The sequence below is a fragment of the Anguilla rostrata genome, chromosome 8, assembly GCF_018555375.3.
Source record: "Anguilla rostrata isolate EN2019 chromosome 8, ASM1855537v3, whole genome shotgun sequence".
Lineage (NCBI taxonomy): Eukaryota > Metazoa > Chordata > Actinopteri > Anguilliformes > Anguillidae > Anguilla > Anguilla rostrata.
Genome location: NC_057940.1, coordinates 25,138,600 through 25,152,148, shown reverse-complemented (window position 1 = coordinate 25,152,148; position 13,549 = coordinate 25,138,600). Strand labels below are relative to the sequence as shown.

At 52.4% G+C, this 13,549-nt stretch overlaps 2 protein-coding genes across 7 annotated transcripts in view; both read right to left on the bottom strand.

The window, feature by feature from the left end:
- The window catches only part of macf1a (microtubule actin crosslinking factor 1a), a 94,562-nt gene that overhangs the window by 32,836 nt on the left and 48,177 nt on the right, over positions 1-13,549 (bottom strand). For all 6 annotated transcript variants that reach the window (XM_064347257.1, XM_064347262.1, XM_064347259.1 and 3 more), the window contains 2 exons: positions 350-511; positions 62-232 (listed from right to left, as the gene is read on the bottom strand). In XM_064347257.1, the coding sequence (XP_064203327.1) occupies positions 62-232; positions 350-511 (333 nt within the window). The remainder of the gene's footprint in view (positions 1-61; positions 233-349; positions 512-13,549) is intronic.
- Positions 7,570-12,243, bottom strand: LOC135261218 (microtubule-actin cross-linking factor 1, isoforms 6/7-like). Its single transcript, XM_064347294.1, has 2 exons — positions 11,380-12,243; positions 7,570-11,338 (listed from the first exon to the last, which is right to left on the bottom strand). The coding sequence occupies exon 2, from the start codon at positions 8,876-8,878 to the stop codon at positions 7,934-7,936; it is 945 nt and encodes a 314-aa protein (XP_064203364.1). The 5' UTR covers positions 8,879-11,338; positions 11,380-12,243; the 3' UTR covers positions 7,570-7,933.

Below are 13,549 nucleotides of genomic sequence, written 5' to 3'. Positions count from 1 at the left end.
CTGGAACTGGTCCCTATACACCCACACAGTCTTTCCCTTCAGCCATCTTAACACCCCTCACCTTTTGCTCCTGTATCTGAGCCTTGACCACTCTGTATTCAGCTGACGGAGGCTTCTGATTGGCTATCAGCTCTTCTGTGTCACTCAGCCAGCTCAACAAGGGCTCCAGCGCATCCTGGAACTTCCCACAATGCAATAGGGCTTCCTGTAGCTGTGCAATGCGCTCTGCCACCTGTGCACACAAAGGACAGTTAATAAGTGAGAGAAGGACAAGGATACAGAGTCAAAGTCTCTCTCTCTCCCTCTCTCTCTCTCTCTCACACACACACACACAGACACACACACACACCCTTTTGTTGAGGGAGTTCCAGCGCAGGTTGGTGGTTTCCAGGTCATGTTCAAGTGCCTGTGTGTCCGTGTGTTTGGCTGCACTCTGTATCAAACCCTGACCCACAGCATTAACCTGCTGGAGCTTGGGCTGTATACAGTCCACCTGCTCCCGCTCCAGACCCTGGCAGAGTGGGGGGAGAGAGAGAGAGAGAGAGGGAGAGAGACAAAGAGAGAGAGAGGAGAGAGAGAGAGAGAAAGAGAGACAGAGTGTTATTTTCCATGATCTAATGTCATATTGGATCATACATTTAGGCTGTCAACACATCAAAAACAAACCCAAAATTATTCACAGTTCAATTACAAACCAGCTACGGACAGTAAAAAAAGAGAGGGAGATGAAAGAAACGGAAAGGAAGAATAGGACAGATGAGAGAAGGGACGGAGAGGAAAATGGGAGGGAGTGAAAGGGCAAGGAGAGAACAAAAGAGGGGCACGGTTCGAGAGAGGAGTGAGGGAAAGGAGTTAAAGAGCATAGAGTAAATCAGAGAAAAGACAGTGTGCACATCACCGTAGCACTGGCAGCAGGAAATGTCACAGTTTGTTTCTGCCATCTACTGCAGGACAGCCTGAATCCCATATTCAGACCCAGTGGGACTGAGGCAGATAATCCACACTGGGCCACACAGCACAGCTGCTCCTAACAGCCCCAGCACTGCCGACGGACCCCGTGACTCGCCAGCGACCTCAGCGCTTCCCGGCCACAGAGTCGCCAAACCTCCCTCACCGCGCTGCGGCGCGGGCGGGGGGACACGGCCGCTCAGAGCCCGGGGGAAGGAGAAAACGCACAGGAAGAAAGAGTGATGGATGGAGCGCTATGGAGGAAGGATGGGGGAAGAAAGGAAACGGAGGCACTGTTGATGATGGCGTAACGAGAGGAAGGGAGGAGAGCTTCAGAGTCCAAAACATGAAGCTCAGTGTTCATTCGTCGCCTGCAGAGGGACCCGAAATCCGCAGTCTGTTTGGACGGCTTAGACTGTGTTTACTGCTGACTGGAAATATAAACACCATGCTTCACTCCCCTAAACTCTTATTCAGGGGTTCTGAATCCACGCTAAAAAGCAAACTGAGCAGGAGAAAGGAAAAGAGCACCAACATAAAGTAACATTTATATTTAATGCACAAATGATTCGCCTTCAGGCCACTGAACGCACAGAGGAAAGCAGAAGGCCAAAAACGTACCGCCATTAAATCTGAATGGTACTTCATGTTGGTGCCGACTCTGTTCAGCTTATCGCTATCTGTTCATCTTGGGAGAAAACTGGGAACCTGACCTTAAGTTTACTGATGATACAATTTTACACAAGGAGAAAGTGGGAGGGTTTGGCAAAAAAGGGAAAAAAGTTTTTTAAATAAACGAAAAACAAACAGAAGAGGGTCAAGGGGTCATGCTATGAGTAATCACTGTTTTGCAGTGTTTGCATGTGTGTGCTAGTGACCGTGTTTGCATACGTTAGTGTCTGTGTGCATGCGTGCACGCTTATGAGAGAGTGTTTGTGTACGTGTGTGTGTGTGTGTGTATGTGTGTGTGTGTGTGCTTATGGCAGAGCAGAGTGTTTGTGTATGTGTGCACGATTGTGTGTTAGTGTGTGTGCGTTTCAGCCACAGCTGTGTTATGGGGATGGGTGTCTCTCCTGTCTCAAACAGGAAGTCAGTTGGCCTCAACAACAATGAGCCCCAGTCATGACCTGCTCCGCCCTGTCCTCTGTGTGTGAGTGTGTGTGTGTGTGTGGAGGGGGGGGGGGTGGTGGTGGGTATTTATGGTTATGTATTTGTGTGTTTATATGTTTGTATGTACTTGGCATACAATTCTGTCACACGAACTTCGTCCATTTTGCTTTCATTTAGCCTTTCCAATCATTGCCTCAGTACTGAACAGTACTGGCCTGCTTGCCTTAGTTTTCTGATTTCTCCCCCTGTTCCACCACCACATTTGTGCTTCCCTTTCATTCATTTGTGTCCCTCGTTTCTATTCACCCCACTCTCTCATCTCATCAATCGCAGAATCTTCCTTTCATCCAACCCTCCCAGTCTGTAGCTCTCTCTCTCTCTCTCTCTCTCTCTCCCCTATCACATCCATAGCCTGCTAAAAGCAGTTGAGTCCAGAGCTCTGGAAAATATCTGGAATGTTTCTCATTCTTCTCCACCTCTCTGAACCACGCCGGCAACACGACCAGGCGAACGCATGCAGTAGCACTCAGCTTATCGCTCTCTCCCTCTCTCCTATGCCCCATTTCCCTCTCTCTCTGTAACCCCTCCTACAGCTGCATACCCCCTCCCTCTCATCCCCAGTTCAAACCACTGCTCTCCCTCTAATCTACATTTGGGTTTGATGCAAAAAAGCTTTATTGGCACAGCCAATGGAGCGTATGCAGTATCTCTACATCTCCCAGCTCAAGCAGTCATACAGAACAGCTTTCTCACAGCTTGGCCCTGCCTATCTGCCTCTCTCACCCACATTTTCTCTCTCGCTCTTACATTCTGTCTGTCTCATTCTATTTCCACACCATCTCCAATCTCTCTTTCTCCTATCAAGTATTTTATTGACCAAGAGTTCTGCTCAGGAACTAGCAGACTAAAGACACACATATCATACATCTCAAAAGACCTGCTGTGCATACATGCGTGCATGCTTGTGTGTGTGTGTGTGTGTGTGTGTGTGAGTGCATGTATGCGTGTGTGTGTGTGTGTGCGGGCGTGTGTGTGTGAGTGAGAGGGAGGGAGGGAGAGAGAGATAGAGACTGGTTAATAGGATACTGGGGAAAGACAAATAGTTTTGTGTGGCAGCCTTCCATACCGTCACTCATGCACAATCAAGAACTTAATTATGGAAAACAGATAATATCGAGCGAATGTAATGCTGCATGATTCACCTAATCTTATCCACCTACAGTGGTCACATCCCAAACACACTAGTGTACACACAGTTGCTTCATATAATACTGCAGGTCACATGTTCATGTATTGTATAATGCAAAAAAAAATGAAGGAGAGAAAGAAGAGAGTCTGGAGAACAGATGACAGAGAAACAGAGGACGAGGGAGGTGATAAATGAAAGGAGAAAGTAACATTGGCCTTCAGAGAGAGACAAAGAACAAAAAAAACATACACACGCACGCACACACACACACACAAACAGACTGATAATATATACTAAACATTAAACATTTCTTTCAAATCTTCAAATCCATGAGACTACGGCCAACAACACTCCAGGGGGACTTCCTCATTCCTCCCTTCCTCCCCCATTCCCTCCATTCTCTCTATTCCCCTTACTCACACTCCCTCTCTCAGACTGATGTGGGACCTTGACTACAGCGTGGCAGTCTGTTTTGAAGGTAAACCTTGATAAAAACATGGTTTTCCATTTAGTTTATTTTGAGTCATCTCCCTCCCTCGCTTGCCCTCTCTCTCTCCGCCCCTCGCTCCTGTCACAGATGCATCCTGTTCTAACATTTTATCGTGACAATCAGAAACACACCGGAACTACCCCCCCCCCCCCTTTCATTTCACAAGTCTGCTCCACAGGATCTCAAAAGGCAGAGTATGTCCCACACCCTCTCGTCCGTCTGTGTGTCTGTCTGTGCGTCACAGCATCCCTCTCTCCCCCCACCCGTCTGTCAATCTGTCCATCCCACTCTGTTCCTTATTGTCCCTCCCTACAGGATGATAAACACCGTTAACAGATAAGAGGCCTGTCTGCACCTGCCCGCTTGTATTGGTACTTTATTGGATTTACTTCTCCAACCCCCCTTATCTTAAGGGGCACCAGGTGTAAAACCCTACATTCCTCTGTTCTTCCTTTTCAGCCTTAAGAGGACATTCTCAGGAAAGGCTAGCATCCTAGGTTCACCAGGCAGGTCTAAATAGGGAGACTATTGACCAATAGGATTAAGCTTCTCCAAACAGTTCCCCTCTCCATGCCCTTTCTGTTCGGGCAGGAGGGGTAAGGGACACTGATGAGGGGAGGTTGGCCCCGGATCAAGTCTTTCCCCACCGCAGCGATAGGTTTTGCACATTCTTATCTTCTATTTATACTCCTAACAACTTCAAGCTCCCCCTGTTTGTGTAACTGGCAACATCAGTCCACCCAGAGAACCCTGTGTTTATTTCTCACTTCCTTATCTCAAGAGTGGCCAGCAGCACCACAGGACAGGAAGAGAGTGAAGGGGCGGGGTATGGGACTGGTATTTTTGGGTAGTGCTGACCGACAAGGATTTTTTTTTATCAGCAACATCCTCAGGATGACAGGACACTGATCCAGCCCGGCCGGCCTCTCTGCAATTATAGCCCTCCCCACACTAATCCAATCTGACAGGACAGAGCATCTGATTGCATTTAGGGCCCAGAGTGGACGCGACCGCACGGAAACGGACCGGTCCATTCGGCCCAGGCTGATAAACGACACAGGGATGGCCAGAGCGGTTCGAGCAGAGCCCCTGATGGAGATGGTAACGTAATTACCCTCAGTTACAGTTACAGACACAGGTCTCCGTCGGCAACATGGTGAGCAAGCACAAACCTGAGCGTGTGCTTGCACAGGGACACACGTAATTCCAAACACACGTCACGGGTAACAGCCAATAAAGCAAGACAGGACAGACCCCTCAAATATATAGAGTACAACCACATCTGCAGGCATAAAACATACTGGCAGGCACACTCATACACACACACACACCACACACATCACACACACACACACACACACACACACAGATCAAGTGAGGCCTTGTGACCCTCTTATGCAGACTATTGGCATAATTTTGTCTTGAGCTGACATAACTGACTAATTGCAACCGCACCCTACACACACACAGATCCCAATCCAATTTAGACTGAACAAATTAACTGGAAGACGCAGAAAGCCACAGGGACACCGCAGCCTCTCAGAGAACGAGAGATGGGAGAGACGGAAACACTGAGACAGATAGGGAGGGGTCTCAGGAACCTAAAGGACAGAGGGGCTGGATAAGTAGGTCAGGTTCACGCACCGTAAGATGAGCCTGGCTGACCTGCGCTAGGCCAGTTACTCTCACCCTGAGAATGAACCACTGACCGATCTCGGTCTAACTGACCACCCGAGAAAAGCACAGACAGATGCATGGACTGTACCTCGGCTTCGTTTTGGTTATCGGGGCAGGGCTCGGACACCGCTCCCTGCTCCGCCCCCTCCTGCACGGAAACCACCCCTGTGTGTTCAGGTGTCCCAGCCCCCAGGATTTCGGGCTCAGCTGGGACTTCCTCAAACAGCCCCTGGAGGAAGCCGGGCTCCAGTAGCTCCCACTGGTCCCCAGCAGGCCGGGCCGTCTCCAGTCCCGACCCATCCGAGTCCCACTCGCTGTCTCCAGTGGTGGAGCCAAGCACAAAGTCCACCCCTGAGCGGCTGCCCTCGGAGTCCGAATCCCCGCAGGTGGAGCACGTTTCTCTGGCCACCGGGAGGCGCTCTGGCGCTGCCAAGTACACAAAACTGTCAGATGAGAGGAAGGCACCCTCCTCAGGCTCAGGTTTAGGGAGCGGGCTGGGGGGTGCAGACTCCTCCATTGGGGAGGGGGGGCAGTCCTGGGGGAACAGAGTCGGCGCTGATACAGCCAGATACACAAAACTGTCAGTTGCAACAAAGGCATCGGTGTCCCTGCTGACCAGCCCTGACCCCTGTGCCTCCTGCTTGGAGGGGGGCAGGGGGTTGGAGGAAGGGGGTGTGGAGTTAGCATCTGGGGGTGAGGTATCTATTGGTGGGTGTGGAGAATCTGCTTTTGGGGTGCTGGTGATCCTCTGTTCCGGAAATGATACATCTCCGACATCCCCTTCTGGAGCTGGGGCCATCCCTGTGAAAGTGTCACTGTCACTTGCCCCTGCTATTTGTGGAATCCCATGGAGGTCAGAGGTAATCTCCCCCATTGTTTCACTTAGATCCTCTGAGGCTAATTCCTCCAGGGTTGGGTTGCTCTCCTCTGTTTCTAGCACGCTCTCCGCAGAGGTGTCCTCTAGTCCTGAGCAGAGGTGCACCCCATGGGTCCTGTTCTCCCAGCTGGGATCCACACAGTCTTCCTTCTGTCCATTGGAGTAGGGGTTTTCTGGGGTGGGTGGTGAGAGTGGTGAGGGTACCTTCTGGTCGTCCTGGTGCTTTTCCCCCACTTTCTCTTCCTCTCTGCTATCTCCGTCCGAGGACACCCCGCTACCCAGATCCGAGTCTGTCTCGGGTCGCTCGCAGTCAGAGCCAGTGTCAGATGGCCCGGCAGGGTCCGGGTTGGACATGTGGATCCCGCTGGAGTCCGACTCTCTGGCCCACTCAGAGACTAGTCCCCCTGTGCCCTCCATCTCAGCCGTGTGAGAGCTCTGGTCCTCTTCCTCTGCATCCTCCTCCTCTTCCTGCGTCCTTCCCTCCTCTGTCTCAGGAATGGGTTCAATGCAGGGCTCAGTATCATCAGGGGTAGGCTGCCCCAAAAGGGGAAGGGTCTGTCCTGAGCCAGGCTCTTCTGAACAAGTCTGAGTCTGTTCCAAGTCAGACTGTTCCAAGCAGGCCTGTGATTGATCCTGATCCAGATGATCTAGACTAGGTTTGGTTGAGTCCAGGTCAGGGTGTTGAGCAGAATCAAGGGGTTCCACAGGTTTCAGGTCAACAAGGACCTCCATGCCCTCGTCTTTCAGACTTGTTGGGACATGGCTGGGCTCGGGACACACAGCTGGGTCAGTGAATGTTTTAGGCTGTAGATTCGGTGGGACCTCCCCATCCTCCTCTTCCAGGCACTGTCTCTCCAACTCCAGGAAGAGATCATCTGAGCTGAGTCCTGAGCTGGGGCAGGGGGAGACACTAGTGGGTTCAGAGCCCCCAAATCCGGACGGGGGGGTGAGTAGGGGCCAGTGCCCTGAGGAGCCAGGGGGCGGATGGGGCTCTTCTGCCTTCTCCCTGCTCTCCAGCTTCAGCACCGCCTCCCAAGTCCTCTCCTCCAGCTGCTCCCTCTCCTGCTGTTCTGTGCTGCCCTCCTCTACTATCTCATTATCCTCTAGCTCCTGTAGGATCCTCCTCTCATCCTCCTCGAATCGAAGTTCGGAGGCAGTGCGCTCCCTCAGCCCACCCGAGGGCGCCGACCAGCCCAGCAGCCCTTCCGTGCCCCCCTCCTGGCTCAGGCAGGGGGACAGAGGCAGCCCCCCATACCCCAGCCCATCCCTGTCCTGCAGGAAAGGTGAGGGGGGGTCCAGCAGGTACAGTGACTCCTCATCCAAGTCGCTGTCCTCTCCAAGTAGGGGGGGCAAAGGGGGCAGGGCAGGGAGGTTGGGGAGCATGCCGCCCCCCAGGCTCAATGACCTTCTGCCCCCTCTCATGCTGCGAGGCCAGGTACGGGCCTTGGTTGGGGGACAGAACACAGGTTTGGGGGACACTAATGAGGGTAAAAGAGGGGTGGTGTCTTGATCCTGCTCCATAGAGTGGGGTTCATTCTCCTGAGCATCTGCACCCTCGGTTGCTGTGATTTCACAGTCTTTGGAATGCTCTGGAGGTGGATATTTGATATCAATAGTGGGGGGAACTGCAAGCCCCCTCTTCTCATCGGTCCTTCTCTCTGCTTCTCTCGAGACATCCCGACTGTGCTGAGGGGGCTGTTGACCCTTGCTGGACCAGGGTGAGGGCAGGCTTCAGGTGGGGAGGTTGTTCTTTGGATGGGGAGGGAAGAGCGGATGTCTGCTTGTGCTGTTTCAGGAGCAGGGGGTGAGGTGGGGGGAGCTGCTTTTGTCTGAGGGGGTGATGCTGGGAAGGAGGGAGGGGGGTGAGTATTTGGGATGGGGAGGAGGAGACGGGGGGAGTACGGGCACCCCCTGAAGAGACAGGTGATGCAGAGTAGGATGGAGGAAGAGGAGGGGTGGAGGAGGGAGGTGGTGGGGGCAGGAGAGAGGGCAGAGGTTGGAGAGGAGAGACAGGGATCCCCGCCCCCGACAGTCGCTTCTCTGCAGAGTCTCCAGGAGACAGCTCCAGGCGCTCAGCAAACTCAGGGTAGGTGGGGGGCATGAAGGCCTTCCAGGAGCGCCGGTTGGGGTTGTCCTTCCTGTCGCCGCCCTGGTGGCGCCTCTTGGTCACAGCAGCAGCTCCCCCAGAGGCAGAAGAGGAGGGCATAATGGCTGAGGTAGCGCCCACCACCGCTGCGGGAAGCTTGCTCTGGGGCTCGCCAGTGAGTTTCAGGGCGTCGAAGATCACCCTTTCGTCCAGCTTCCGAATACCATCGCCAGGACGGGCCACGAACACGCCCCCAACATCTGCCCCGAGGGTGCCGTTGCTGGAGAGGGTGCTGCCTTCTCCTCCCCCGGACCCCAGCGTGCTGCGAGACGGCTGGCTGAGCTTGGAGCCCTGGTCGATCTGCTCGTTGATGCGCATGGTGTCGTAAATAGAGCGCTGCGGGACGTAGCAGTCTTCAATGTACCCCTCCTCATCCTCGCCCTTGCCCAGGCACCGGGGGTTCTGCCGCAGGCAGTCCGGGCGGCTCAGGGGCTTCCCCATTGCCACCCACCCCCACCCAAACCAAAAAGAGAGCTGAAGTGTCCCTCAGTAAGACGAGGGCCTGTGGCCACGGCTGGTCCAAATCTGTAGGTCAGACCGGCAGCTTCAGATCACTGCAAGCTCAGTCCTGAGATCTCCCAAATGAAACAAGTCAAATGTACGTGATCAAGAACAAAATTGTTTTATAAAAATCCACAGGAAGCATAAATGTAAACCAGAGATTGACAATTGCAGTCACATTATTCAATTTGTGTCATTTTTCTTTTCTCAGAGGCTAGGGAGTGACATAGAGTCTGTTGCGACAATTAATCAGAAAGGAGGGGGGAAAGGAACGGTCGAGTAGTTCACCAAGATGTGCAGGAAGAGGTGAGGGTGTCGGCAAAACCCCACTTTCATTCTGTCTACAAAACGAGCTCCAGGAGACCTCCACACCCCCCGACTCCATTTCCCTAACTCTCCCTCGCTGCCAGAACACTTCCTTCCGTGCCTCTGTCCCTCACTCTCCCACAACAGGAGAAGCACAAAGGGGTTGAGCAACTTCAACTGTCTGAGGGAAAGGCAGCCAAAGCAGTGCTAGTCTCCTTTTAAGGTGCGAACACCAGTCTTCAGTTTTATGAAAAAAAGCCTAAAAGAGGTTGAGGTGGGGGGCTGGAGAATGTATAGTTCAGGGGTATAGCACGCTTTCTCCCTCTTCTTCAATTTCTTCTTTTTCTTAACTCTCGTTTGCCATTGTTTCTGCTGACATCAAAAAATGCAAGCTGATGCAATATATGTAGAAAACCAATGCGAAAATAATAAAGATATTGCCAGTTTTCTTCGGAAGAAAACAGTGGTTTAAAAGAACTACGCGTCAGGAGTCTTTCAAATAAACAGGAGCAACTACAGCATTGATATCAGTCTCTGACAGAGCACTGCGTTCCACTCACTGCCCTCATTGGTCCAGACAGCATCCCCTCTGCGGCCGCTCTTCTCCTTCTGGCTCTCTTTCTCTCTTTCACTCCCATTGCACAGCACGCGTGGGGGCTGTTTCTAAGCAGAGTCCTCCCCTGTGTCTGCAACGGCTCTTCATCATCCTCATGATCGTCCTCTCCGCTCCTTCGGCACTCTGCCTCGAGCTGCAGGGGGAGTCCCAAAAGCGAAATCTGATCCCCAATCAGAATTTTTCTTTAAATTGTGCGATTAAAAACAAAAAAGGCACTCAAAGAAATGTAGATCCTTTTCCTCTGGAGCAGGACGGCCAGCTTTTTGTTCCTCCTTCCCTTCACCCCTTCCTCATCCCATGCTCCTCCGGGGGAAAAGAAACAGTCCAAAGTGTCCACAAAGCAGCGGTGTCCGGGAGAGGAGACGAGAGCAGGGGTAAAGGGGTTTACATTGCAGCAGAGCTAGAGGGGCGTCCAGCCAGGCAGAGCGGGGAGTGGGATGGGGGGCCGAGACCCAGACAGAGCCTCAGAGCCTCAGCCCGAATGCTGCCCCGCGGTCGCTCGGCACCCAGACGGTCCCCGAACACGCTCTCTCTCTCTGTCGCTCCCTCTCCCTCTCCCTCTCCCTCTCCCCCGTCCTCCTCACACGAGGGCACAACAAAGCTCCACACTACTTCAGCGCTCTCCTCTTGGCTCTTCTCTTTCACAGCTTCTCTTTCTCTCGCCGTCTCCCTCGCTCTGCGCCTCTGTTCTCAAGCTACTAAAGAGCTGAAATGGTTTGCAGCTGCTAAAAAAATCTCCCACTTTTCCTCTCTCGCTCGCGCACTGCCCCCCTTCCTCGCTCGCCCTCGCTCTCTTTCTCTCTCCCCTTCTGTTTTTGTTTGAATCCAGCTCCGTTTGTTCTGCTTCCTGCTCGGGTATTAAAACACAGGAAGTTCTCCAATCATGCCGGTTTCCTTTCCCAAAAAAAAAAAAAAAAACATGCGAGAGGGCTGGACGAACGAGCAGCACAGAGAGGGAGAGAGGAGGAGAGGTGCAGCCAGCGAGAACGACGAGTGCGGATGAGTGAAGTGGATTTTGCTCGTTAAAAATAAAAAAAATAAAAATAACTGGATAACGTTCACAGGAGGAAGATAATCCCCAACTAAGCACTCCACAAATCGTCTTTAGAAATAGAGAGGGAGAAAAATGAAAAACTGCGCTGGTCCTGCAGCCAAAGTCATAGTCAGGTCCACATCACAAAAGATCTCTTCTGGGGTGAGGTAATGCCGGTCCTATTCAGGAGTAACAACCACAGGGGACCGAGGCTCACGTCACCAAACGCCGTTCCAGGAAGAGAGCTGACACTCCAACTGCGAGTGAGATTTTAACATTTCCCTCTTCTTCACAACCCGGACCTGCCTCTCTTGGGCCAAACACCTCCCCCTCGAAAGGGCAGCAAAACACTGGGCAGCCAGGCTGACAGAGAGCGGGAGAAGAAGCAAGAGAGAGAGAGAGAGAGAGAGAGAGACAGAGCAGAGAGAGAGAAAGAGGGGGAGAGCTGTAGATAGGCAGAGCAGAGAGAGAGAAAGAGAGAGAGACAGAGGGGGAGAGCTGTAGATAGGCAGAAGAGCCAGCCAAAAAAACAAAGCTTATCAATAACGGACTTTTCCAAATAAATCCAACCCCCGAACACACTGCAGGCAAATTCTCTCTCCGTCGCTCTTTCGCACTCTCTCTCTCACTTCCTCTCTTTCTTCTGCCACTGTGCTCCTCCAGGCTGGGATGGGCTTTTTCTTTTTTTTTTAAAACAACATGTGCAGCATGAGACAAAGAGAGAGCAACGTGAGTGAGATTTGCAGTCTTCTTCAGCATTCCAGGCTTCTGCTGCTGTGTAACCGAACCCAGCCAGCCCTCCGTGCTCCTGAGCGGGGGGGCTGGGGGGGAGGGCGGGGGCGAGGGGTCGTCAGGATGACTGAGTAAAAAAAAAAAAAAAAAAAAAAAGAATAAATACAAGACTGACGTAATCCAGCCAGGAGACCGAGCGACCTCAGATTCTTTCGGCCCGCGGAAGGGTGCGTGAGCTTGCTCCTGCCGTCCGTCTCGCTCTCCTCAAACTCCTCTGCTTGGAGCGCCTCCGGCTGACGTGTTCCTTCACAGGTTCTGTTGCTTCGCCTCCTTTTCTTCCGCCCCCGGTGCCTTTTTCAGACGCTCTCCCTTCATGTGTTTGAGAAAGTCTGGCAGAGAGCGGTCGAAGTTGACTAACGAACGCCCGCCTGCTCGCTTCGTCTCTTTCCATCCGTCCCAGACACACATTCTCCACTGAGCTGGGGGGAGGGAGTCTCTGCCTCTCCCTCCCTCTCTCTCTCTCTCTCTCTCTCTCTCCTAACTGTTGCTGTGAGCTGCCACACTGCCGTGGCCTGCATGTCAAACGAGCTAAATATTCTGCCTTTCTTTTTAACTCTCCCTCCCTCCCTCCCTCCCTCCCCTTCTTGCTGTCCCTCTCCCTCTCTCCCTCCCTGTCAGTTGTGTTGCAGCTGTCATGGCCACTTTCAAGACAAACTTCTTTAAAGAAACAAAAGGGGTTTGTCAATTCTTTTCCCCTCAGTCACTCTCTCTTTCCCTCTGCATACAGCAGGGAGCACACACACACACACTCTCTTTCACACACACACACACACACACACTGCATTCCAACTAAAAACACAAAACTGCGAGAGATAATGAGGGTGGGTTAGGGAGGCGAAGAAAAATGGGAATCAGTGGACTGGTGGGGGGAGGTGTACAGCCAAAGAAAAATCACATGCACCTCCTGGAAAAATCACATGCGTTCACTTAACGTTAACAGCAATATTTTTGCTCTGTGTGCTGTACTCCCCCCCCCCCCCCACCGCCCTGTTCATTCACATCACCGGTCTGGACAGTCACGGCTGGTTACAAAGTCACAGCAGCGACTCAGACAGAAAGGCGGGGTTGGAAAACAGATTACTAGCCCCCCCCCACCCCCCCCCCCCAAAAGACAAAATCCCACAAACAGCCAGACGCACACAGTATTTCGGTGGGGAAGGCTGGCGCTCTGACAGCCTGGCCGTGTTATCTCCGCTACGCTTGGCACTGTTTGCTGTCCTGCAGCGGGACACAGGAGAGCTGACACCGTGCATTCCACACCGCTCCTCTGTTTGAGCGCAGAACACCTGTTGGAACCAAACTTCCATCGACTCCTCTCCCGCCCTCCTCTGTCTCTCAGTCCCACCCCCCTTTTTCTCCTGCCTGTTATTTAGTAACCTCCTCCTGCCCCGTCGCTATCACATCTGTATTTTCCCCTGATTTATCCTCACGCTGATCCGCCATCTTCCTTGGCCATCAGCATGCTCCTAGCTCCCCCCTCTCCGCCCCTCTATATATCTCTCCCTCCCTCTTTTTCTCTCTCTCCCTCTCACCGTTTTATCATTAACCGTATTTTACCCGCCAGCTTTGTTCCACCTGGTTCCAACACAAATACCAACAGAAAAAAAAAAAGAGGAACACCGCCCTGTTTGCACAACGAAGTAAACCAGTAAAACAAAGTGAAGTCTAGCCCCATGCCTTATTGACATGTGATTTGTTCAAGCCATATGTAGGTCATTCATTATAGCAATAAACTGCATGCACAATCAGGCAGTGGCAAGTATGGGCCAGAATTATCCACACATACACAGATCCATGTGAGCGACACAGAAACTGCCACGACAAAATGGGTCAAACTGTGCGGTGTTTTTACTTTTATTTTCAC

Bases quoted from the DNA above. Each gene is read 5' to 3' on its own strand.
- LOC135261218 (XM_064347294.1), bottom strand. From the start codon at position 8,878: ATGGGGAAGCCCCTGAGCCGCCCGGACTGCCTGCGGCAGAACCCCCGG.